The 24969-nt window shown below is 44.7% G+C and overlaps 1 protein-coding gene across 1 annotated transcript in view; it reads left to right on the plus strand.

Moving 5' to 3' along the window:
• nek11 (NIMA-related kinase 11) overlaps window positions 1-24969 on the plus strand; it is a 362055-nt gene that overhangs the window by 320521 nt on the left and 16565 nt on the right. The window contains exon 18 of the mRNA XM_041184028.1: window positions 3627-3693. Within this exon, the coding sequence (XP_041039962.1) occupies window positions 3627-3693 (67 nt within the window). The remainder of the gene's footprint in view (window positions 1-3626; window positions 3694-24969) is intronic.

A 24969-nucleotide genomic window follows, 5' to 3' on the forward strand; every position in this document is an offset into this window, starting at 1 on the left:
AGCAGACTAAGTTGGGGGAAATGCAAGTGAAATGCTGCTTCACTTGAAAGGAGTGTTTGGGTCCTTGGACGGTGAGGAGAGAGGAAGTGAAGGGGCAGGTGTTGCATCTTTTGCGTGGGCAAGGGGTTGTGCCATAGGAGGGGGTTGAGGAGTAGGGGGTGATGGAGGAGTGGACCAGGGTGTCCCGGAGGGAGCGATCCCTACGGAATGCCGATAAGGGGGGTGAAGGGAAGATGTGTTTGGTAGTGGCATCATGCTGGAGTTGGCGGAAATGGCGGAGGATGATCCTTTGAATGCGGAGGCTGGTGGGGTGATAAGTGAGGACAAGGGGGACCCTATCATGTTTCTGGGAGGGAGGAGAAGGAGTGAGGGCGGATGCGCGGGAGATGGGCCGGACACGGTTGAGGGCCCTGTCAACGACCGTGGGTGGAAAACCTCGGTTAAGGAAGAAGGAGGACATGTCAGAGGAACTGTTTTTGAATGTAGCATCATCGGAACAGATGCGACGGAGGCGAAGGAACTGAGAGAATGGGATGGAGTCCTTACAGGAAGTGGGGTGTGAGGAGCTGTAGTCGAGATAGCTGTGGGTGTCGGTGGGTTTGTAATGGATATTGGTGGACAGTCTATCACCAGAGATTGAGACAGAGAGGTCAAGGAAGGGAAGGGAAGTGTCAGAGATGGACCACGTGAAAATGATGGAGGGGTGGAGATTGGAAGCAAAATTAATAAATTTTTCCAAGTCCTGACGAGAGCATGAAGCAGCACCGAAATAATCATCGATGTACCGGAGAAAGAGTTGTGGAAGGGGGCCGGAGTAGGACTGCAACAAGGAATGTTCCACATACCCCATAAAGAGACAGGCATAGCTGGGGCCCATGCGGGTACCCATAGCCACCCCTTTTATTTGGAGGAAGTGAGAGGAGTTGAAGGAGAAATTGTTCAGCGTGAGAACAAGTTCAGCCAGACGGAGGAGAGTAGTGGTGGATGGGGATTGTTCGGGCCTCTGTTCGAGGAAGAAGCTAAGGGCCCTCAGACCATCCTGGTGGGGGATGGAGGTGTAGAGGGATTGGACGTCCATGGTGAAGAGGAAGCGGTAGGGGCCAGGGAACTGGAAATTGTTGATGTGACGTAAGGTGTCAGAGGAATCACGGATGTAGGTGGGAAGGGACTGGACAAGGGGAGAGAGAAGGGAGTCAAGATAACGAGAAATGAGTTCTGTGGGGCAGGAGCAAGCTGAGACGATCGGTCTACCGGGGCAGTTCTGTTTGTGGATTTTGGGTAGGAGATAGAAGCGGGCCGTCCGAGGTTGGGCAACTATCAGGTTGGAAGCTGTGGGAGGGAGATCCCCAGAGGAGATGAGGTCAGTGACAGTCCTGGAAACAATGGCTTGATGTTCAGTGGTGGGGTCATGGTCCAGGGAGAGGTAGGAGGAAGTGTCTGCGAGTTGACGCTCAGCCTCCGCGTGGTAGAGGTCAGTGCGCCAGACAACAACAGCACCACCCTTGTCAGCGGGTTTGATGACAATGTCAGGGTTGGACCTGAGAGAATGGAGTGCAGTAAGTTCAGAGAGAGACAGGTTAGAATGGGTGAGAGGAGCAGAGAAATTGAGACGACTAATGTCGCGCCGACAGTTCTCAATGAAAAGATCGAGAGAAGGTAAGAATCCAGAGGGAGGGGTCCAGGTGGAGGGAGAATATTGAAGATGGGTAAAAGGATCCGTTGAACTGGGAGAGGACTCCTGCCCAAAGAAGTGAGCCCGGAGACGAAGACGGCGGAAGAAGAGTTCAGTATCATGCCGAGCCCGAAATTCATTGAGGTGAGGGCGTAAGGGTATGAAACTAAGTCCTTTGCTGAGCACTGAACGTTCAGCATCGGAGAGGGGAAGGTCAGGGGGTATAGTGAATACACGGCTGGGGTTGGGATTGGAAGATGGGGTGGGGATGGAGGGACAGGCTGGGGTGGAGGGTCCTAGATGGGTGTTGGTGTCGATGAGTTGTTGGAGCTTGCGTTCCTTAGCACTTGAGAGAAAGAGAAAAAGTTTCTTGTTGAGGCGTCGGATGAGCCGAAGGATAAAATGAAACTGGGGGCACGCGCAGCTTTGAAAAAGGGTACGGCGGTGCTGCTGGAGGGAGAGGTCGAGTGTGTTCATATGGCGGCGCATGGCACTGAGAGTGGATTTCAGAATGTGACGGGAACAGCAGTCCGAGAAACGTTTTATGTCCCGGAGATACCTGTAATCCTGGGTGGGTTCGAAACATGAGGGGTGGAATTTCAGTTGAAATCCATGTGGGGTAAGTCGGAGACGGAGACAGTCACTGAGAAAGGAGATATGGCTGTGAAAGCGGGTTTTAGTAAACACCTTGTCAAACACTAGGAGAGAAATGGAAAGCAATGAAGGTGAACAAGGCAACAGAGAAATCCGGAAATCTTGTCGCAGAGAGGAACAGAACTTCTTCAAGGAGGTAGGCATTTCTTGAAGAGCAGTGGCAGTCAATTAAACACAGAGATAAAAACAAAAAAACTGCGGATGCTGGAAATCCAAAACAAAAACAGAATTACCTGGAAAAACTCAGCAGGTCTGGCAGCATCGGCGGAGAAGAAAAGAGTTGACGTTTCGAGTCCTCATGACCCTTCGACAGAACTTGAGTTCGAGTCCAGGAAAGAGCTGAAATATAAGCTGGTTTAAGGTGTGTGTGTGGGGGGCGGAGAGATAGAGAGACAGAGAGGTGGAGGGGGGGGTGGGGGTGTGTGGTTGTAGGGACAAACAAGCAGTGATAGAAGCAGATCATCAAAAGATGTCAACAACAATAGTACAATAGAACACATAGGTGTTAAAGTTAAAGTTGGTGATATTATCTAAACGAATGTGCTAATTAAGAATGGATGGTAGGGCACTCAAGGTATAGCTCTAGTGGGTTTTTTTTTCCGACTAGGGACTTTACAGCCTTCCGGACTGAATATTGAATTCAACAACTTTAGGTCGTGAGTCCCCTCCCCCATCCCCACCCCCTTTCTGTTTCCCCCTTCTTTTTTTTTTTCTTCCCAATAAATTATAAAGATTTTCCTTTTCCCACCTATTTCCATTATATAAAAAAAACCCACTAGAGCTATACCTTGAGTGCCCTACCATCCATTCTTAATTAGCACATTCGTTTAGATAATATCACCAACTTTAACTTTAACACCTATGTGTTCTATTGTACTATTGTTGTTGACATCTTTTGATGATCTGCTTCTATCACTGCTTGTTTGTCCCTACAACCACACACCCCCACCCCCCCCTCCACCTCTCTGTCTCTCTATCTCTCCGCCCCCCACACACACACCTTAAACCAGCTTATATTTCAGCTCTTTCCTGGACTCGAACTCAAGTTCTGTCGAAGGGTCATGAGGACTCGAAACGTCAACTCTTTTCTTCTCCGCCGATGCTGCCAGACCTGCTGAGTTTTTCCAGGTAATTCTGTTTTCACCTTTAATGAATGCCTGCAGTATTAACCTTGGGTAAAGTTGAAGTGTCTACATCTCACGAAATGCTGTCCCTGCCTTCAATGGATTCTGATATGAGAAGGATGAGCCATCATGGTGTGTCTCTGCATTGATTACAGACAGCGGTACCATGACTCCAGCATTGCCCCAGAAACCTACAGCTCTGAACAGCACCATGGCAAAGACCAAGATGAACCGCATGAGGGAGTAAGTACCATGTGTTTTTCTGTGTTCAGATAACTAGGGTAACTACTACATGTGGCCCAGAAATTTTGGTCAACCCTATGAGTACTGAATAGAAGTCATTTCAAGCATGCCACTAAGTGTAAACATATAGTATACATGCCCCTATAATGAAGCATTTTGAACTAGGATTCTTTATTGTTATAACGTAGCAGGTGGATCAAATCCACGAGGGAAACATGATCACACGGTCACAACTGTTTTGCAATTTGTATTTTATTTCAAGATGAGTGACCTGAATTCAGAAGTAATGAGAGTACCGTGGCCTCAGAGGTTTTTAGAAAACTAAATTAAACATTTATTAACACAAGAAAAGATTTAAAGCACATACTTAAGTCTACAAACTACTACTATAATAACTCCTAAAACCCCTAATTAATCTGACTCCCAGTTACACCTCCATTAAGGTAACAGTAGAAAAACAAATAGATTTTAAACAGGCAAAGCAACACAATATCCTGGACAGTGATATTCAAAATGAGCCTTCTCAGCTTCAGTTCCTGTAGACAGCAACTTGATGCACAGAAGCAGGAGCTTTTCATACTTGTGTTAGATCTTACAATGCCTTCTCCTCTGACACATAGTGTCATCTCCTTTATATGGGTTTCTCCATTTTTAATGCAAATCCCATTGTTCCGGTATGTCTTTGGAACTTTCCCCGTCTCATAATAAAATCTTTCATAGTGCTCATCTTATCAATAACCTTTGGGAAAAATAAACACACTGTTTGGCTTAGCTTCCTCTGGCTAGGTGTAACATTTTACCATCTCTTTGAAATTCAAACTAACCTAATTTATCTATAAATGCAAATTTTCCTCACACCTCACATTCTATAACTTCATCCATGTTTACGTATTTAGCATTTCAAACTTAGCTTCTTGTTTATGACTCAAAAACCTCCAGATCAGCTGTCTCCAATTCAATTAAATCCCACACAAACACACACACACACAGAAACAATCCAAACTCACTATTAACCTACCTTTACGATAAATTTCAATGATACTTTAAGAATTATTATAATTTCATGACATTTATACAGATATTTATCAGCATCAGTTGCTCTCACGATTGCCCTCCACATCTCTTTGTTTATTTTCAATGCAAAACCATGACCCCTGATGTTGTGCTTTGGACTGTCCATGGTTGCTCCTTCATTGACTTGTGTTACACTGTAGCTACTTCATGGTGTGCCAATTGTGAATGCTGTTGGCTAGTTCAAGGGTAAGCTCATCCAATTTTTGATGATACATTTTCCATAAGGGATCCTACTGGACTCTCCCTATCCTTCCCCCATAAACACCGCCCCACCCCACACCAACATCCTTAGCCTCCTTGACATCCAACCTTCCAGGCAGTGCTTGAAGTCGTTAGCATTTCCTGGAGCTAGGCAGGTTATTTAACCGCTCCTCAGTGTTGGCTAGTGACAGTGCCCATTGCTTCAGTGTACAATATCTACCGGATGCTCCATAGCAACTTGCCAAGGCTTCTTCACCAGCGCCTCCCAAACCCTGACCTCCATCGTCTAGAGGGACAAGGGCACTAGGTGCACATGTTCCCATGTTCCCTTCCAATGCGGCCTATCATGGACGTATATCGCTGTTCCTTCTTCATCGGAGAGTCAAAATCCTGGGGTCCCCTATCTAACAACACTTTAGAAGTTCCTTCTCCACATGACCTGCAGTGGTTCAGGAAGAAGACCCACTATATGCTCAAGAACGATTTGGGATGGATGATAAATGCTAGTGACGCTCAGCCCCTGAGAATTAAGCCCAAATAAAGGTTTTAATGACTGACCTGATTCCAATTTATATTTTTAAAAGCTGGTTATTATACCATATGAGATCTGAGATAATTTTATCTTCTTCCATATTTCCTCATTTATTTAATTTATTCCAGGGCTGTGAGTGGGATCGCAATCCGCAGAACAACCTCTTAGTCTATGACTCTTATCTTGGAAATAATTATATTTTAAGAGCTCGCAATAAGGTTAATTTAAATTGCTTCATAAAATTTAACAGAGTATTGAAATCTCTTGGCACATGATAATTCTGATTAGCTGCTCTTGTGAAGCCTTCATCTCCTCGCTTTGGTGGAATGCATTTCACATGCAACACTTAAATAGCAAAATTCTCCTTCGCATTAGACTGGTGATAGAAAGGTAGATACATGGGTGGAATTTTATCTGCCAAAGGGAGGTGTTACTCGGGTGCGTGCTGGGAGTGAAATCCCCTAAAAGTGGCATCGGGTCCCCCAGGTGGGTTTGCAGGCGAGTGGGAAACCCCCTTTGGAGTTGTCGATTAACTCATTGTCATATGCAAATAGATCATTAGCTAGTTTTTTTTTAAACCAGCCATTCTGGCTTTAACAGCCAGTGTTCTGTTGAAGGGTCAAGAGGACTCGAAACATCAACTCTCTTCTTCTCCGCCGATGCTGCCAGACCTGCTGAGTTTTTGCAGGTAATTCTATTTTTGTTTTGGATTTCCAGCATCCGCAGTTTTTTGTTTTTATATTATTTTTGTACCTATTTCCTGACTGGTTAATGGCTCAGCAGTGTCAGCCAGGCAAATGCACAGCAGGAGTGATTCTTCAGTGAAACTGGTAGGCTGTGAGGCCTTTGATCAGTGAAACTGGAGAGCTACAGCCATGGCTAGGTGAAAGGCATGCTTTTCTGAGAGAGTGGTTTCAGTGCTTGACAGGTGATTGCAGTTTGCCTGTGTTACATTTCCCTCACCTTGATTTGCTCTTCCCTGCTATCAGCCTTCACCACAGCTTGGGAGCAACATACACCAGCTCTACTTTGCACCTCTGATGAGGAACACAAGTAGACCAGGAACATCAAATGGCAGCACCAACAACATCCCCCTTCACAGGGCAGAGGGGATGGACTCAAAGACCCAGCTCCAAGGAGGTGAAAGCCCCCTCCCCCACAACACAGGGTCTACAGGCAGAGGATCAGCTCTCTCGACGCGTCTGAACACCAGGACCTCAGGAGGATAAGGCTCTCCTGGCAGGTCGCTGGAACTAGATGCATTGCCAATGTCTGTCAAGGTGCATGTCACTGGGGGTTGGGGGGGGGACTAAGTTTTGAAAATTCCACTCAGGGTATCTAATTTTAGATATCATTAAGTAGAATCACAGATAATGTTTCTAAATTCCCCAGGTAATGAAAAGATATCCTGGGTGGAACATTAAGGGCACAGGGGGTGGGGTGGGGGTAGCGAATGACATCCCCCACCCCCACCCCAGAAACAACGTTGGCGTGGAGCATGCCCTGTAACCATAAAGCACTTTGAGGCAGATTAACGAGGCCAAGTGCACCCCTCAGTGTATATTCAGGGTCAATTGACTTGATAACAAGCCTAATTGGTTATTTATTTGAATATGGCGCTGCCGATTTCAGGGCCCAGCCGCTCCCCATGTTATGGGACTGGGCTCGGAGGTGGGCAGGAAGGTAGTTGGGCGGGTGTCAGCTCTTTTTAACATGCCCCCCACCCCCGCCGCTGACCCCCACAGGAAACACGCCCATGAAACATAGCGGGGGCAGGTAAAATTCAGCCCTTTGTTGCTGAAAGCTGCAGCATGAGCTTAGAAACATAAAAGTAGACATCAGTCCTCCTTGCGGCCTTTTTACAGGCATGGAGCTGAGGCTCGCAATATGGGCCAGTTTCGACCAGACACCCATTGGAATTAAGGAAAATGTGGCATTGTGGATGTGGAATTGGCTCAGGAATAGGAAGCAGAGGGTGGTTTCTGTGCTGTTCCCCAAGGGTCGGTTTTGGGTTGCTTGCCCTACCTTATGAGGAGGTCTTGTAGTGCAGTGGGTAGTGTTCCTGCCTCTGAGCCAGAAGCTTCAGGTTCGAATCCCACTCCAGGACTTGATGGCTGAGGGAGGTATGTTCATAACCCGGCCGAACAGGTTGATTATTAACCCGCAAATCCTTCCAGCACACACCCATGGCAGGCAGTAAGAGTGGGAGAGACTCCTGGTCAGCCATGTGATGGAAAGAAAGTCCGATCTTCTCCTATCACTATCCATAGCTCCAGACTACAATGTGAAAGTGCATTTGCCACAGCAACTCTGACTCCCTGAGTGAACTGTAACACTCCCCACTCTTTCTTAGAGTCAGGTGTAGGGAGCAGCATTATAAGGCTTTCAGACGATGGGTGGGCAAGAAGGTAAGGTAGGGGAGTGGGTGCCACCCCATAATAGATAGCGATGAGGATAGTTACAGGCTTTGGAATGGCAGACAGGATGGTGAAATGGGTAGAATTGTGGCAGTTGGAGTTCAATGTGGAGAAGTGCGAAGTGAAATGATGCACTTTAGGAGGACTAATACGGAAGGAGAGTATTCTATAAATAACACAAGTGTGGGTGAGCAGAGAGCCCTTTGTGACGAAATGCTCAAATCCTTAAAAGTGGCAGGGCAAGTTGAAAGGGTGCTTAAAAAAAGCGTGTGGGTTGCTTGGGGGTTATAAATAGTGGAGTAGAATAGAGAGTAAAAAGATTGTGCTAGAATGCAAGGTGATGACTTTCAATAGGGAACTGGATAAGCATCTGAAGAGAAAGAAATGCAGAACTGGGGGGAGAGGGTGATGGAATGATTGCCCTTTCAGAGAACTAGCTCAGATACGATGGGCAGAATGGTCTCCTGTGTTATAACCATTTTGTGGTTTTTCTGAGCAACAAAAAAGCTACTTGGTTTAATTTTGGGAAATAAATGTATGCAAATAACTGGAATGAAAGTGGAAGTATAATTATGAAATAACGAATTCAACATGAGTTCACTGTCAGAATAGAAAAGGAGAGGGTGTTGGACTGGAAAACAGGCAAAGTTCACTGAGGTAAGCTGAGATTTGGCTCTAATAGACTGGCCAGAGAAGTTAAAGTGAGGAAATTGTCCAATATGAATTGCAGAGGGTGTGAAATAAACATATTTATACAAAGTAAAAAGGAGTGATCAAAAAATTCAATACAGATTAAAACTAAGCGGAAATGTAATGGGCAACTGTTCAAAAAAAATTAGTATTGACAAAATAAAATGGGCTGAATTGTGCCTGTTATCAGATGCAGGAGACGTGATTCATAATCTCCCCCTCCTGTTGAGGCAGGCGGCACCCGAACTTCACGGAGTTAAAGCTGTACAGCGCATGGGGCAGCCCAGACCTGCTATCCTGGAACTTCACAGGAGTCACATTCGACTCGAAACGTTAGCTCTGTTTCTCTCTCCGCAGATGCTGCCAGACCTGCTGAGTTTTTTCCAGCACTTTCTGTTTTTAGGTCAAATTACCTCCTCCTGTGCTGTAAACATCTAAGGGGAGAATTTTCTACCCGTCCGGGGGGTGCTGAGTAGGACCGGGCATGGGCGGGGGGCAGAGGGAGAGTTGGGGCCTGCGCTGGTTGGTGTGTGAACGTGAAAGAGCGCAGAAACCTCCCTGAGGCACAGGGCTGCATGTCCCCTAATATGAATTTTATTTAAAATTTTAATTAAAGTTTAAAAACCTTCATGAAACCTCGTCCCGCCCGTGGATGAGGTTCCATGAACAATGCGAAGGCCGCCTGGGCTCTTCACCTGCCCACCACCAACCTTAAGGTTGGACGGGCAGCTCTGTTAATAATTTTAATTGATATTTAAATAGCCTTAATTGACCTTTGACAGTTCGGCGGGCGCACAGCCGACTCCAGAGTGCGCCCACCGAACGGAAGATCTGAATGATGCGCGGTGACATCGGAACACACGCCTGACATCACCGCGCGTCACTTTACGCATTGGAGAGTGGGGCCCACCCCCACATGCTGACCCGAAGATTCAGGCCTAAGCGTTATCCGCACTTGAGCTTGTTACCAGGAGTCAATTCACCAGGTTCAAAGTTTAATTGTTTCAGCAGCAGAAATATTGATCCACCAATGGGATTGTGGTGTGCTACTTTTGGATGGTACAGTGGAGTTTGAAAGTAAATTTCCCTTTGTAAAAAAGGTGGTCAATAATCCACCCTTAAAAACTTTTATTGTTAACAACTGTTCCCACTTCAACTAACCCAGCACTATCTTGACATGTTATTTCTAACATTACAGCCTTACTGAAAGAGACTGACCAATTACCGGTGAACGCATCTTTAGATCTTAACCAATGATTGATTCCAGAATGATGTGTCTTATTTTCCAGACCATAGAAAAGATGATTGACATTCACTAAAGAAGTTTAATAAATACCACTGATAGCTGCCAGTTACAGTGGCCTCACAGTTACTATTTCTACTATGGGACATCTTTAGTAACTGTGCACCCAGCAGTGTGCATTGATATAATGTTTTTGAGAATGATGCACGTGTGCAGAAAGCCATTGCCCCTATTATCTTTCAGAAGTCGAGCACAGTTAACTAATATTAATTATTAAAATGTGGTGATCACCAATGGTGTGTGAATGATAGGGTTTTAACTTGCTGAATGAACCTGACTACACTGTAATACCTGTAACGTGGATAATACTTAGTCCTGAATAACGTTTATGAAGAACAGTAATCTAGCAGGTATTCTCTGATGGCTGCTTTAAGCAAACTTGCATGGGAACACCACCACCTGCAAGTTCCCCTCCAAGCCACATGTCATCTTGACTTGGAACTTTATCACTGTTCCTTCACTGTCTCTGGGTCAAAATCCTGGAACTCCCTCCCTGACAGCACTGTGGTTGTGCCTACACCACATGGACTGCAGTGGTTCAAGAAGGTAGCTCACCACCGCCTTCTTAAGGGCAAATAGGGATGGACGATAAATACTGGCCTAGCCAGCGATGCCCACATCCCATGAACCAATATTTTAAAAAGTATTGCGTTTGTTACCTGAATTCCAACATTAGTCCATCAGCTTAAACTCACTATTGTCTATGACTTTTGCTCCATTTGAAAATACAGTTTTGCCTTTTGCAAGGTGGAATTCTGTTTTTGCTAAGTGCTCTTGGAGTGTGTGGAAAGTATTATGCATCAAATTTTTCCTCATTGTGGCACTACCGGAGGTTGTCATGATGTAGGACCTCAGTTTTGTGATTTAAATCTTTTGTGTCATTGATGTCGAATTGCTCTGTAATGATATGATGATGCCGATCCTCTGCTTAGCCATCATCATTGGAGAGACTCTGCTCTTTCTCTGTTACTATGGTTGTGTTTGGGTGAACAACAAGACAGGGGACAGCCAATAAAATGGAGGTGGTTAACGTGGGCTTGACTGCTTCAGTACAGTGTTCCAGTCCTTTCACCTCACTGAAACAAATTGGGATTTGTGTAATTACACTCTATCAAACTGTTGACACACTTTGTTTAAAGGGTTAAGATGTTGCTCGATATCATTTACTTTCGAACAATCCTTTGCGGATGTTGTGACCTACAATATCTCCCGTTCCTCACAATTATAATTCACATCCATATGTTTAGATTATTCCAAGGCATTTCCTTTCTGTAACCTGTTCCATTGCACCCCAATCGCCATCTCCCTCCTCCCCACCAACGCCCCCCCCATCACCCGCCAGCAGTATTCTCCGCTCCCAAGGTTTTGGTCTCTCATACCCTTCCTCCCCACTCCTTGGTTGACAATGCCTTCAGTTGTCTAAGTCCCACTTTCTGGAATTCCCTTCAATATCCTCCTCCGCCCCTCCCTCTCTTCAGGGAAACTGGGTGACTTGGGCAGGCAGTGATCAGAGATGCGGGAGACGTTGGCGGCTGGAGAGGAAGGCACAAGCAACAACAACTACAACTTGTGTTTACATAGCACTTTTAACTTCATAAAATGTCCCAGGGTGCTTCACAGGAGGGTTATCAAAGAGGTGTAGGGAAGCAACAATTGGGGCGGGGGAAGGGAGAAGTCGGCGGGGGGGGGGGGGCGGTGGGGGGGTGGGGGCTGGAGGTCAGGATGGCAGGGGGAGGGACGGAGACCAGGGGCCTGGAATCTTGGGAGCAGCAGCAGCGATCGAGATGCTGAATGTGACAAGTACTCAGCAATTTTATAGTTTGTTTTCCTTGTGGCTCATGGAAAACCAAAGCTGCAGTGGGGTCTTGAACAGGCATCAGGCCCCTTAACTCGAGATGCGAAGAAGCCAACACTTGCTGCAGGCGTGGGTTAAAGGACGCTTCATTGATCCTTACCCAATATGCACACCTCTTCCCCGCCATTTTGTTGACTTAAAAGGCTACCTACCGCACCTGAAAAATGGATGCTACACAAATCAATTTGATCCACTGCGTATTTGGGTGGAAATTTTGTTAATTTTATCTTGTTAAGTATGTTTTGCAAGATAATATAAATTATATATTTAATAGGGACTGGAGGGGAAGATGTAGTGTAAAGGGTTAATGTAAATAGGCAGTCTACATCAACAATGATGTAAGATCATTTGAAAACAGAGTATGCTGAGAGATAGCTCTATGTGAAGCCTCGTGCTAAGCCTTATCCTGTACATAGTTAGAAGAATGTTTACTAAAAGATAAAGTTTCCAAAGTTGCCTCCAGCAGCCTCTATCGATCCTGACCAAGGACAACCTGAGCTAAAATCTACAATGATGATAACAGATGTTTGGTTGGTGATTCAGGGAATTTTCACTGTTGTGTCTCCCTAACCTCCAGCAGCTCTACAACACTCTGTGTTCCTCTATTTCTGACCTCTTGAGCAACCCTGATTTATAATTGTTCCAACATTGACAGCCATCCCTTCCTAAACTCTAGGATTGCCTCTCTAAATCTCTCTGCCTCTCACTCCTTTAACTCCAACCTCTTTGACAAGCTTTTGGACATCTACCCTGATATTTCCTTGTGTGGCTCAGTATCATGTTTTTTTCATAATGCACCTATGAAGTGCCTTGGGATATTTTATTATGTTAAAGGCACTATATAAATGCTAGTTGTTGTTGTTGCCATAAAGTAATTACAGTAGGAATCCAGAGTGATGAAAAGGGAAGAACCCCAGAGCACATTAACCAGGTGTTTTAAAATCAACATAAATATTTCATAAAGTAATACACCCTACATATATATTAATATAAGTATGTATACAGCTTCACCTCAATGGAATCGTACCAGCCATTTAGTGGGAGATAAAATGCTTTTTATTCAGCATCCTATTTCCTATTAATGAGAAAAGTCCATCTATTTTTGTAGCCTTTGATAGTATCCTTAGGATATTCAAAGGCAGTCACAGATCTTAAATAAAAAGCAAAAGAAATCATGCTTATTTTTAAGAATCCATTAGCAGCAAAGAGGGATTGAAACTTACAGATACCAAAAGCCAGGAATTGAATCTCCTTGCCGTTAAAGAATTTAAAAGAGAATAGAAAAGTCTATTTGTTTTTAACTCTGAAAATGTATTTCAGCAGTAATAGAATATTGACTACCACCGATAGAAATACATTTAACTTTATGAAACGCACAACAAATGCTGGGTCAATGGTTCAGAAAGGTCAGGGGGTATCCCATCTTCTTCATTTTAAATACCTGTGATTGTCCATCACTAACACAAACTGGCTTGATTTTAACTTAGCTGAGCAATAAATCTTTTCAAAGTGTAATCCCTTTGGCCACGTTGGGAAAATTCTAGTATTGTGTTCTTTTAGCCTGAAAACACAGAGGAAGACTTGCATTCATATAGCACCTTTAAGGACCACGGGCACCTTAAAGCCTATGCAGTACTTTGGAGGTGTAGTCACTTTTGTACTATAGGAAATGTGGCCGCTGATTCGCGCACAGCGAGATCCCACAACAGCAAAGAGATAAAGGCCAAAAAAAAAGCTTTCCACCTCTCCTCAGTTCCATAAAAGAGTCATGTTGGACTCAAGACATTAACTCTGTTTCTCTCTTCACAGATGCTGCCAGACCTGCTGAGCCTTTCCAGCACTTTCTGTTTTATTTTAGATCTCCAGCATCTGCAGTATTTTGTTTTATTTATATAGTGACCATATAATCTATTTTTTGTGTTGATGATTCAGGAATAAATATTGGCCAGGGCACCGGGGAGAACTCCCCTACTCTTCTTTGAAATAGTACCATGGGACCCTTTATGCCCACCTGAGAGGGCAGCCAGGGCCTCTGTTTAATGTCTTATCTGAAGGGCCACACCTCCGCCAATGCAGCACTCCCTCAACGCTGCACTGGAGCATCAGCTGAGATTTTTATGCTCACTGGAGTGGGGCTTGAACCCACAACCTTCCAACTCAGAGGCAGAGCGTTGCACACTGAGCTGTGGCTGCGGCACTGAGTGAAAAGTTAGGAGCATCTCCCCAATGAAGGGTAAATCAGAGGACGGTTCAAACCCTACATCCCCTTGAAAGAAAGAGCTTACACATGCCCAGAACCTTTCCCATCCCAGGACAGTGCCATTGGATTTAATAGCCGATTTGTGCTGAATTAACCCTCCTCTCTGACTGAGAACTAAAACTATCCCCAGTGCTACTGGGCACAGTCAACTATGTGCTTTGAGAATGTACAGAATGTGGCAGCTTAGTTGCACACAACCAGGTCACAAAGAACAATGGGATTGCATAGAATGTACAGGAACAGGGAATTCTGGCCAACTGGTCTGTGTTAGTATTTTCACCTCATATAATCCCCCTCCTAGTTAAATTACCTTCTCTCCTATTCCCCCTATACCCCTCACATATACAACAAGTGTCCCTCAATTGCTTAAGCGCTATCTGCTTCAACCCCACCATGACACAGTGAGTTCCACACCCTCACCAAGTTCAGTGTAATGATAAAAGGCCAGATATTCTGTTTCGATGGTGCCGGGTGGGTGATTAGATGGTGGTCAGGCCACCGGAAAACTGCCCTGCTCCTCCTTCATGTCACATGAGAGGACAAAGGTCTTGGTTTAACGTCTCACCTGAAAGATCGTACGACCCACACAGCAGCATTGACTGTGTTTTTGGATGGAGATTGCGGGGAGCATCAACATAGATCGTGCGCTGAAGTCTCAGGATTGTGATTTCTGACTCAGAGGTGACCCACTGAGCCAACTCTGATGTCTAACCGGTAATGATGTGCAACGTTGGCAGAGATTTCAAATCGAGTTTTCTCTTCACACAGCGAGTTGTTGTGACCTGGAATGTACTGCCTGAAGGGGAGGTGGAGGCGGATTCAATAGTAACGTTTAGAAGGAAACTACCTAAGTAGCTGGAGGAGGGGGTAACAATTCCAGAGCCATGCGGGAAGAGCAGGAGAGTGGGATGAATTGGATAGCTCTTTCAAAAAGCCAACACAGCCACAAAGGGCCGATCCAATGATTCAGTAAGTCTTCTCATTGAAGCATGGTTCAGGGTAATTCAAGGGAAAAGTGCTGAATTTTTTAATTTTGCATCAAATTTAAGTAAAAAAGATAATTTATTGCAATTAAAGCAGCCAGGCAATGTTTCTTTCAGTTCTATTTAGTAGACACTGCTGCAGGTATTCCAGTACTACATGAGGGATCATGTGGAAGCATTTACCACACAGGCAGCTAAGCAATTATTTCTATCCAAAAATATTCTTCTAATCGATTAGTTGGTGTTAAGTAATCATCAGCCATGTAAATCTCATTATATGGGTCTGAACTGAAACTTAACCAGCCATTCCCTCTGCCTCCAAAATACAGTGGCAGCACTGTGTACCATCGCCATGATACTCTGGAGCAACACACCAAGGCTCCTTCGACAGCACCTTCCAAACCCATGACCTCTACCACCTAGAAGGACAAGGGCAGCAGACACATGGGAACACCACCATCTGGAAGTTCCCCTCCAAGTCAAACACCACCCTGGCTTGGAACTTTATCGCCGTTCCTTCACTGTCGCTGGGTCAAAATCCTGGAACTCCCTCCCTAACAGCACGGTGGGAGTACCTACACCACATGGACTGCAGCGGTTCAGGAATGCAGTTTATCAAGGATAAATTAGGGGTGAACAATGAATGCTGGCCTTGCAAATGATGCCCACATCCCATGAATGAATTAAAAAAAAGAAATGTTATAAAAAATGAAGGAAGTAATCATGCAAAAATTAAAACTAAAATTGATACGCTTAAACATGCTAATAATGTGGCTAAACGGTTGTTATTATTAGTGGGAGGGAGAGAGATTAGTAGAAGATGGAGATCAGGGAATAGTGCCCTCCCTAATGAAATCAATTACTCTCAAAATCACAGAAGCACTGTGGGATGAAAAAGAAGAGAATTTTATTTTTAAAGAAAACATAGCAGACATTTATCTTACCCTGCTGGCAAGAGGGGAGCAGAGGTGAACATTAAGAGCATCTTGCTGAGTTGCTTTCACTGTACTAATGTGCTTGAATGTGTATTTTTTCTCAAAAATTAATAATTAAATTGCCACTGGAATAAAATTGTGAGGTATTTCAGTTGCTGCCAGTGTCTTTTAATGAGGCAGGTTTCCGCATTCAGTGTACAAATCTATGTTTACAGAGATGGAATTAGTGGCACACGTCTACTGCATTCGCTCAGAAGTATATTTATGTTTTGCTTGACATTTATAAAATTAACACATTTCAGATATGCTGGGTTCTGATTAATTACAGAATATAAATCAAGCTTCTGGCAACCTTCAACTTGAAGTTAATTATGTTGTGAGCAGGTTTTTAAGAACTATATACAATGGTCACAGGGGCAGATCCTCCTATAATTAAGATTGATCTTTACTGACGCTTCATTCCTGGATTGCAGATCTCACGTGTTTAATTTTTTTTTAACCAGTTGTCAATCCCCCTTCTTTCCAGAACACTCTCCAATTCTTACATCAAGTTATATCAAGTCTACTATGCAGGAAGAGGCCATTCAGCCCAACTGGTCCATGTTGACGTATATGCTCCTCACCTTTCTTCATCAAACCCCATCAACATATTCTTCTACTTTTTTTCTTCCTCATTTGCTTGTCAAGCTTCTCCTCCAAGGCACCAATGCCATTGCCTCAACTACTCCCTGTGTTAGTGAGGTTCACATTCTAACTACTCTCTGTGTGATCACAAAAGAAACTAGCTATAAAAGAGATGATGTGGTCATTATCACATATGCTGGTTGTGGGACAAAAACAAAAGTTGCTGGAAAAACTCAGCAGGTCTGACAGCATCTGTGGAGAGAGAAACAGAGTTAATGTATCGCGTTCATAAGACTCTTCTTCAGAACAGCTCTGAAGAAGAGTCTTATGGACTTGAAATGTTAACTCTGTTTCTCTCTCCACAGGTGCTGTCAGACCTGCTGAGTTTTTCCAGCAATTCTTGTTTTTGTTTCAGATTTCCAGCGTCCGCAGTATTTTGCTTTTATTGCTGTTTGTGGGAGCTTGCTGTTTGCAAATTGGCTGCTTTGTTTCCTGCATTACCACAGTGATTGGGCTTCAAAAAGTACTTCATTGGCTGGAAAGCACATGGAAATGCTTGGTCATTGTGAAAAGTGCTGTATAAATGCATGTCTTTCTTGCTTCCTGTTAAAGAAGTTTCTACAATTGGATATATTGACTATCTTATACTTAAGGTCCTTAGTTTCTGAGTCCTTTACCAGTGGAAGCATCATCTTACGTCTCCCCTTATCCTTCAGCATTTTAAAAGCTCTTGCAGAGAAATGATTCCATGGGCGCTAGCAATCTTCGGGTACCATGCCCTTTCATCATGTGTGGACACAACCGGGGAGTGCTGCCAGGCTGCGTCGCTGGCAGAGCAACACAGAGAAGCTTGTTCTTCTTGCTGAATGCTGAAAGACACACAATTTCCACCTGGTGAGTGATTAGAAGCAGGAATCCTGGCTGATTACTGTCTGCCCCCAGCCCCATCCCTTCCCCTCCCCACAGCCAAACAGGTGCTGAAACCAATCTCACTCAAACAGGTCAATTAATCCAGCACAAACTGGAGATCAAAGCCTGCATTTGACTTTTGTTGGCAAAGATTGGAATCACACTGGGCACTGAATTATACCCAGGCTTCGGGAGAGGTTGGACATATGAATTCCTAGCTCAAGAGGAACCCTCAGGGTCCCAAAGCACCACCTGTTAAAGGCTAGACAACACTTACACCAAGTTTGGCAGAATTCATGTAGAAATCAACTCGCTCACAGTTCCAACATTGTAAAGAACGCAGGTGGTGTTAGCTCTAACACATGCTCTGTGCACCACCACAGAAGCACATTTAAACAGGCAGTCTGTCAATTGATATTAAGCTTGGCATCTCTGGAGCACTGATACCAACAGAGCACACAGAATCAGTGGCTGGTGCCACTTCACATTCATCTCTGCAGCTGGACAGACACGCCCTGTCATTACAGGAGTGTTAATCCCTGGATTGCGTACAGTTGGGAGCTTCTTGGACAGTAGGTTAAAAGATATTCCTGCAGACCAAACATTCTAACCTCTGGGACTAGACAGTTGTGTCTTACAACAGTGAGGCTTTCTGTCAGTTTTATACAGGCCTACTGAACTGACAGTAGTGAATGTGGTATCTGTGAGCGCTGGGTATGGGGCAGTGACCCTTACCCATATCAACATAGCCTGGAACTACAGTCCCACATCTGGGTGGAAGAGAAACTTTGGCCATGGAGGAGGTGGGGAACAGAGCTGACTGAGGGCAGGATTGGAAGGCTGCAATTCATGAGGAAGGGGCAGGGAAGACAAGAAGCCCCTATGTTCCCAAGTCTGCATTAGACCATGAGACATAGGAGCAGAAGTAGGCTATTCGGCCCATTGAGTCTGCTCTGCCATTCAATGAGATCATGGCTGATCTGCTAATCCTTAATTCCACTTCCCTGCCTTTTCCCCTTAACCCTGGATTCCCTTACTGATTAAAAATCTGTCTATCTCAGTTTTGAATATACTTAACAATCCAGCCTCTACAGCCCTCTGTGGTAAAGAATTCCACAGATTAACAACTCTCTGAGAGAAGAAATTCTCCTCATTGCTGTCTCACTCTGAGATTATGCCCTCTGGTCCTAGACTGTCCAACAAGAGGAAACAACCTCTCAGCATCTACCCTGTCAAGCCAAGAATCTTCTATGTTTCAATAAGGTGGCCTCTCATTCTTCTAAACTCCATTCAGTAGAGGCCCAACCTGCTAATCCTCTCCTCATAAGAAAATCCCTCCATACCTGGGATCAACCTAGTGAACCTTCTCTGGACTGCCTCCAATGCCAGTATATCTTTCCTGAGATAAGGGGACCAAAACTGTTTAGAAACCAGGACTAACTCCCCTGCTCTTTTTCAAAATACTGCCATGGGATTATACAGGGCATTGGTAAGACCACATCTGGAGTATGGTGTACAGTATTGGTCTCCTTATTTAAGGAAAAGTGTAAATTCATTTAGAAGCAGTTCAGAGAAGGTTTACTAGATTAATACCTGGAATGGGTGGGTTATTTTATGAGGAAAGGCTGGACAGGCTGGGCTTGTATCCACTGGAGTTTAGAAGAGTAAGAGGCAACATCATTGAAACATATAAGATGCTGAGGGGACTTGACAGGGTGGATGTGGAAAGGACATTTCCTCTTTTGGGAGAATCTAGAACTCAAGGTCACTGTTTCAAAATAAGGGTCACCCATTTAGGACGGAGATGAGGAAAATAAATTTCTCTTAGAGGGTTGCGAGACTTTGGAATTCTCTTCCTCAAAAGGTGGTTGAGGCAGAGTCCTTGAATATCTTTAAGACAGAGGTAGATAGGTTCTTGATAAGCAAGAGGGTGAAAGGTTTTGGGGGTAGGCAGGAATATGAGATTAAAATCAGATCAGTCATGACCTTATTGAATGGCGGAGCAGGCTTGAGGGGCCGAGTGGCCTCACTCCTGCTCCTAATTCATATGTTCGTATGATCGTTTATGTTCACCTGAGAGGGCAGATGGTGTCCTCAGTTTAATGTCTCTTCCAAAAGACAGCGCCTCCAACAGTGCAGCACTCCCTCAGTACTGTACTGGAGAGTCAGCCTAGATTGTGCGCTCATGTCCCAGAGTGGGACTTGAACCCATAGCTTTGGCGTAAGACCACTAGGAACTGAGCCACACTTCTTGTGTCATTTATTCTAGACAGTGATCAGTTATCTTTCGCAGAATGTGTTGCATCTTGAAAGTAATTGTTTGACACTTATTAGAAAGATGAAACATGAGCCTGAGCTCTTTCTGAGTTATGTATTACACTTTTTGGGCAACAATTATCATAGGAGACTTACAAAAAAAATCCCTGACCAGCATAACTTAATCTCTCAAAATCAGCTTGTCTTACCTATTAATAAAAAGACAGGTTGATATTTTGAAAACTTTATGGAATATAATTGAGTCGTTCTTCAGTAGCAGCAGTGAGTATAGTTACCATGCTACCTGTTGAAAGCGCATTTTAAATGGGCAAGCTGACAGTGTGGACTTGGAATGAGAAAACAGAGCTATCACTGATTGTCCTGCTATCAATTTATTTGCATAAGCATTAATGAGTGAGAGCACTTTGTTGGATAAAAGCAGATCAGGGAAATTTCCGTGCTGTGTGAAGCAGGCAGCTGCTGGCAAGTTTCCAAACTGGGAATATCCTGACTAGCCTTTGGCTTTCAGCTCCCCTCAGTGAAAACAAATTTGCTAATGGGAATTCTTAAGCTCCAACCTCTAATTTTTAATCCACTTCGACCCAGTTTTCCTTCAGTTTCAAGCACGTCGTATTTGCTGAAAAGAAGAGACATGCTGTCGAAGCTTTTCATCTTGCACTCATCAGGACAGATGCAAGAGTGCCAAATTTCAAAGGGAGCAACAATTTATACTGCATGAGAAAAGGGTGCTGATTGCTTGGCAAGTTGGCTCTGATTGTCTTAGGTGTTGCATAGCATATTTATCCAACCCCAGAAGACTATTCCAAACTAACTTCCCATTCATACTCCCAAAACGGTCCCTTTGGATAGGTGCGCAAATTGAGAACAAACGCTGAGGAGTAGAGTGTGAAATTTTAACTCACTCAAAACCCACCCCCTTGCACAGATTTAAATTCAGGCCCCTACTGGTGCCTTCCCACAAGGTGGTAGAGAAAACTGATGGACCAACTCTGCTATTTGCTGGTGGTTTTACAATACTCAGACCTGGAATATTGTGAGCTGTCCTGGGCAAGATATTTTAGGAGGAATATATTGGCCTTGGAGGGAGTTCAGCGTGGATCTCCCCGGATGATACCTGGAGTCCAAGCGCTATCTCACAAGGAGAGATTCCACAAACTAGGCTTGCATTCCCTGAAGATTAGAAGGTTAATGGAAAATTTGATTAAAGTATTCAAGATATTAAGGGAACAGAGAGGGTAGATAGAGAGAAACTGTTATCACTGGTTGGGGAGTCTAGGGACGGGGGCCTGTGACTTGAGAACCAGCGAGAGCATTGCTTCACCGTTGTTAGGGAAGGCCCACTGAATTAAGTGCCATATAGGCACTTAACTGGAGAGTGATGTGCCTTCCCCAGGATCAAGGATCCAGGGATGGAAGTCCGGCCTGCCAAGAGCTGCTGACCAATCAGAGCTCTGTTGAAAGGCAATACAAACAGGGAGGTGGTGGCTGCTATGGTTATGACACCCACCCGAGACCTGGGACCACTAATGGAGTCCAGGCCACAGGTTTTTTTCATTCTTTTCACGGGACAAGGGCATTGCTGGTGAGGCCAGCATTTTTATTGCCCAACTCTAATTGCCCTTGAGTAGGTGGTGGTGAGCTGCCGCCTTGAGCTGCTGCAGTCCATGTGGTGTAGGTACACCCACAGTGCTGTTAGGAAGGGATTTCCAGGACGTTGACCCAGCGACAGTGAAGGAACGGCCGATATATTTCCAAATCTCGATAGTGTGTGACTTCGAGGGGAACTTCCAGGTGGTGGTGATCCTATCTGTCTGCTACCCGTGTCCTTCTAGGTGATAGCAGTTGTGGGTTTGGAAGGTGCTGTCAAAGGAGGCTTGATGAATTCCTGCAGTGCATCTTGTGGATGGTACACACACTGCTGCCACTGTGAATGGGTGCCAGTCAAGTGTGTTACTTTGTCCTGGATGGTGTCGAGCTTCTTGAGTGTTGTGGGAGCTGCACTCATCCAGGCAAATGGGGAGTATTCCATCACACTCCTAACTTGTGCATTGTAGATGGTGGACAGGCTTTGGGGAGTCAGGAGGTGAGTCACTCTCCACAGAATTCCTGGCCTCTGACCTGCTCTCCTAGCTACGGTATTTATATGGCTGGTCCAGTTCAGTTTCTGGTCAAAGGTAATCCCCAGTACGTTGATAGTGGGGGGATTCAGTGACAGAAACGCCACTGAATGTCAAGGGGTGATGGTTGGATTTTCTCTGGAGGGATGATGGAAGGGGATTCGCAGAGCGGGGGTTGTGGTGATGGTGGAGGGGGGGTTGGTCGGCAGCAAGGGAAGAGGATGGCTCTCAGTGGGTCCTTTCCTTCCCAATGCCGCTTTCCTTAATCAGGCACTGCTGTTGAATGAGGGTCCTCCCCCTCCGGGAGCCTATAAACTACCCCGCTGGAGTTAATACCAGCCGTGGCAGACTGAGGCCATTAAGACCCTCAATTCTCGGTGGGCTGGGAAGACCATCCACGAGCGTTCCTGTCATGGACTCACTCGTGACAGATGAGGGAATGTGGTGGGCTCCTCACCCATCACCTGCCCACCTGATTAAATGCCCCCTGCCGTCAAACTCAATAGGGGAGGGCATTAAATTCTGGCCCAGAGGCAGTTTAAAAATTAAAGCTAGACCTTGCAGGCGTGAAATTAGGAAACTTCTACGCACAAAATGTGGTAGAAATTTGAAACTCTCATTCGCAAACAGCAATTGACACTGGATCAATTGTTAATTTTAAATTTTAAAACTGAGTTTGATAGATTTTTGTTATTTTTTAAAATTTATTCATGGGATGTGGGCGTCGCTGGCTAGGCCAGCATTTATTGCCCATCCTTAATTGCCCCTGAGAAGGTGGTGTTGAGCTGCCTTCTTGAACCGCTGCAGTCCATGTGGTGTTGGTCCTGGGCATTTAATGTTAACCACATTGCTGCAGGTCTGGAGTCACATGTAGGCTGGACCAGGTAAGGACAGCAGATTTTCTACCCTAAGGGGTGTTAGTGAACCAGGTGGGTTTTTAATGACAATCGACAACAGCTCCATGGTCATCATGAGACTTTGAATTCCAGATTTTTAACTTAATTCAAATTCCACCATCTGCCATAGTGGGATTCAAACCCAGGATCCCCAGAGCATTACCCTGGGTCGCTAGTCCAGTGACAATTTCACCATGCCACTGCCTCCCCATGAAGGGAAATGGGGCAAAGGTGAGTATACAGAGCGCGGATCAGTCATGATCTCATTGAATGGCAGAACAGGCTAGAAGGTTAAAAGGCCTTCTCTTGTCCCTATGATCCTAGCATTAGCAGAAACTGCAAACAAACGGGGATGGGCAGCAAGTAAACAAAGAACATTAAAAAGCATTAATACTCTGGATGTATCCAGTGAGGAGCAGTGTTGGCAGGAAGTACAGGCCAGGAGATTGCAGGCCTAGTGTCCAACCCCTTGGTATTCCATCCATAATGGGGAAAAAAATCAGCAAAGTCCTGCTAATTATTTCTTGAACAAGTTTCAGTTTCAGGGCCCAAATGACAATCAGGGACCTGCCAACAAGACTTCATTGGAAATCACTGTTACGATAGTTTGTGCCCTGAACAAATTTTACACGTTCAAATTGCCCTCCTGGCAATTATCTCTTGAGGATCGCTTTTCATTTGGTATCCGAATCAATCTCAGTGGCCACAGATCGCTGCCAGGCTGTGTCCTTAAAAGTCTTAATTGTTGGAAAGTTCATTGCTGACAAAAATAATCAAGGTGCTGCCCATCAAACTCTGTGACTCATCATTTTCTTTCATTAAGCAAGACCACAGTGATCCGCCTTGGTTTGCACTGCTCCCATTCAGGTCCAACTTGCTGGATGTGATTTCCTGAAGCCATATCAAGTGTGAGATTAACATTTCCCCTCCCCCACCCTCTCCCCCACCCAGCTTCCCCCCGTCCACTCCTGCCCAACCCTGCACAACTGTTCACCTCTTGTAAACATCAACGGGCAATGGGTTTCAGTGAGTCACATCAAACGGCCATAGAAGATTCATGTCAGTAAATCTAGGAACATTTCTGACAGCAATTCACCAGCTTTATTTTTGATTGCTGACAAAGACTGGTTTCAGCACTAGCGGTATCTATACCACCCAATTACATTCAAGATGGTTAAATTCAAGAATATTAGATTCAAGATTGTGAGCTGTGTATTCACCAGTTTGTTGTACATATTATATATCTTGGAGCTATGAAGAGATGACACTAGTTTCTAAGTGTGCAATAGGTTTATTGACAATGCTTTAAAATATCTCTGCATTCACAAAATGTCTGTACTCATGCTTATCCCAGCCCCAGCTTTGAGGTCTTTCTGTGGTGTCTGATTAACTTAGCTCTGAGTCAACAATCAGGCTTAACCAATCAAGCACAATAAGCATCAGTTGTAACTCTTTCGAGTACAAACTTGTTTCCATCTGTTTTTCAGATGAAGTTACATTGTTTCATAGTTTACCAGTGTGAGATTTGAACTCTTGATCTTGGGGTTACAAACCCAGTACCATAACCACTTGGCACAGACTCACATAGTCAGACACAGAACAACTGAGCCAATGAATACTACAGTGAGCTGGTAATGTAGTAAGGCCAAAACATGTTTTTCTGATTACACATACAACTGGCGCACACCACTGACTCCACAACAACCACACCGACCTGCCTGTAATGTTGGTTATGTCACAGAGGCATGCACTGACAAAACAATAGGATGTTGAGCCAAAGAAAGCAACATCAGGAGAGTGCCCAAAAACTTATTCAAAGAGGTGGGCTTTGAGGAGGGTGGTGGAGGGTTTTTAGGAAAGAATTCTAGAATTTGGAGCCTGGGTATTTGAAGGCTTTTTTAAAGGGAGGAAATTGGATCTCAGACAAGAGGTTTGACAGGACAGAGATGCTGGAAGGGTTGAGAGAAATGCTGCTGACCAAGAGTTGGGTGTCAGCAGCACACATATTGTAATGACTAATGTCTCAAAAAGAGACCACTCTGAGTTGAGAAATTGATTTTGTGCCTTTATCCCCAATGCCTGGTTGAAATATTAAAATTTGGTTACAACTAACCTCTTGCATGCCTAGATCAACCTAATAAAACATCCCAGGGTGCTTCACATGTATGAGAATAAGATCACAGTGTAGATGAATCAGGAGAAT

Source organism: Carcharodon carcharias, chromosome 3 (genome assembly GCF_017639515.1).
Source record: "Carcharodon carcharias isolate sCarCar2 chromosome 3, sCarCar2.pri, whole genome shotgun sequence".
Taxonomy (NCBI): domain Eukaryota; kingdom Metazoa; phylum Chordata; class Chondrichthyes; order Lamniformes; family Lamnidae; genus Carcharodon; species Carcharodon carcharias.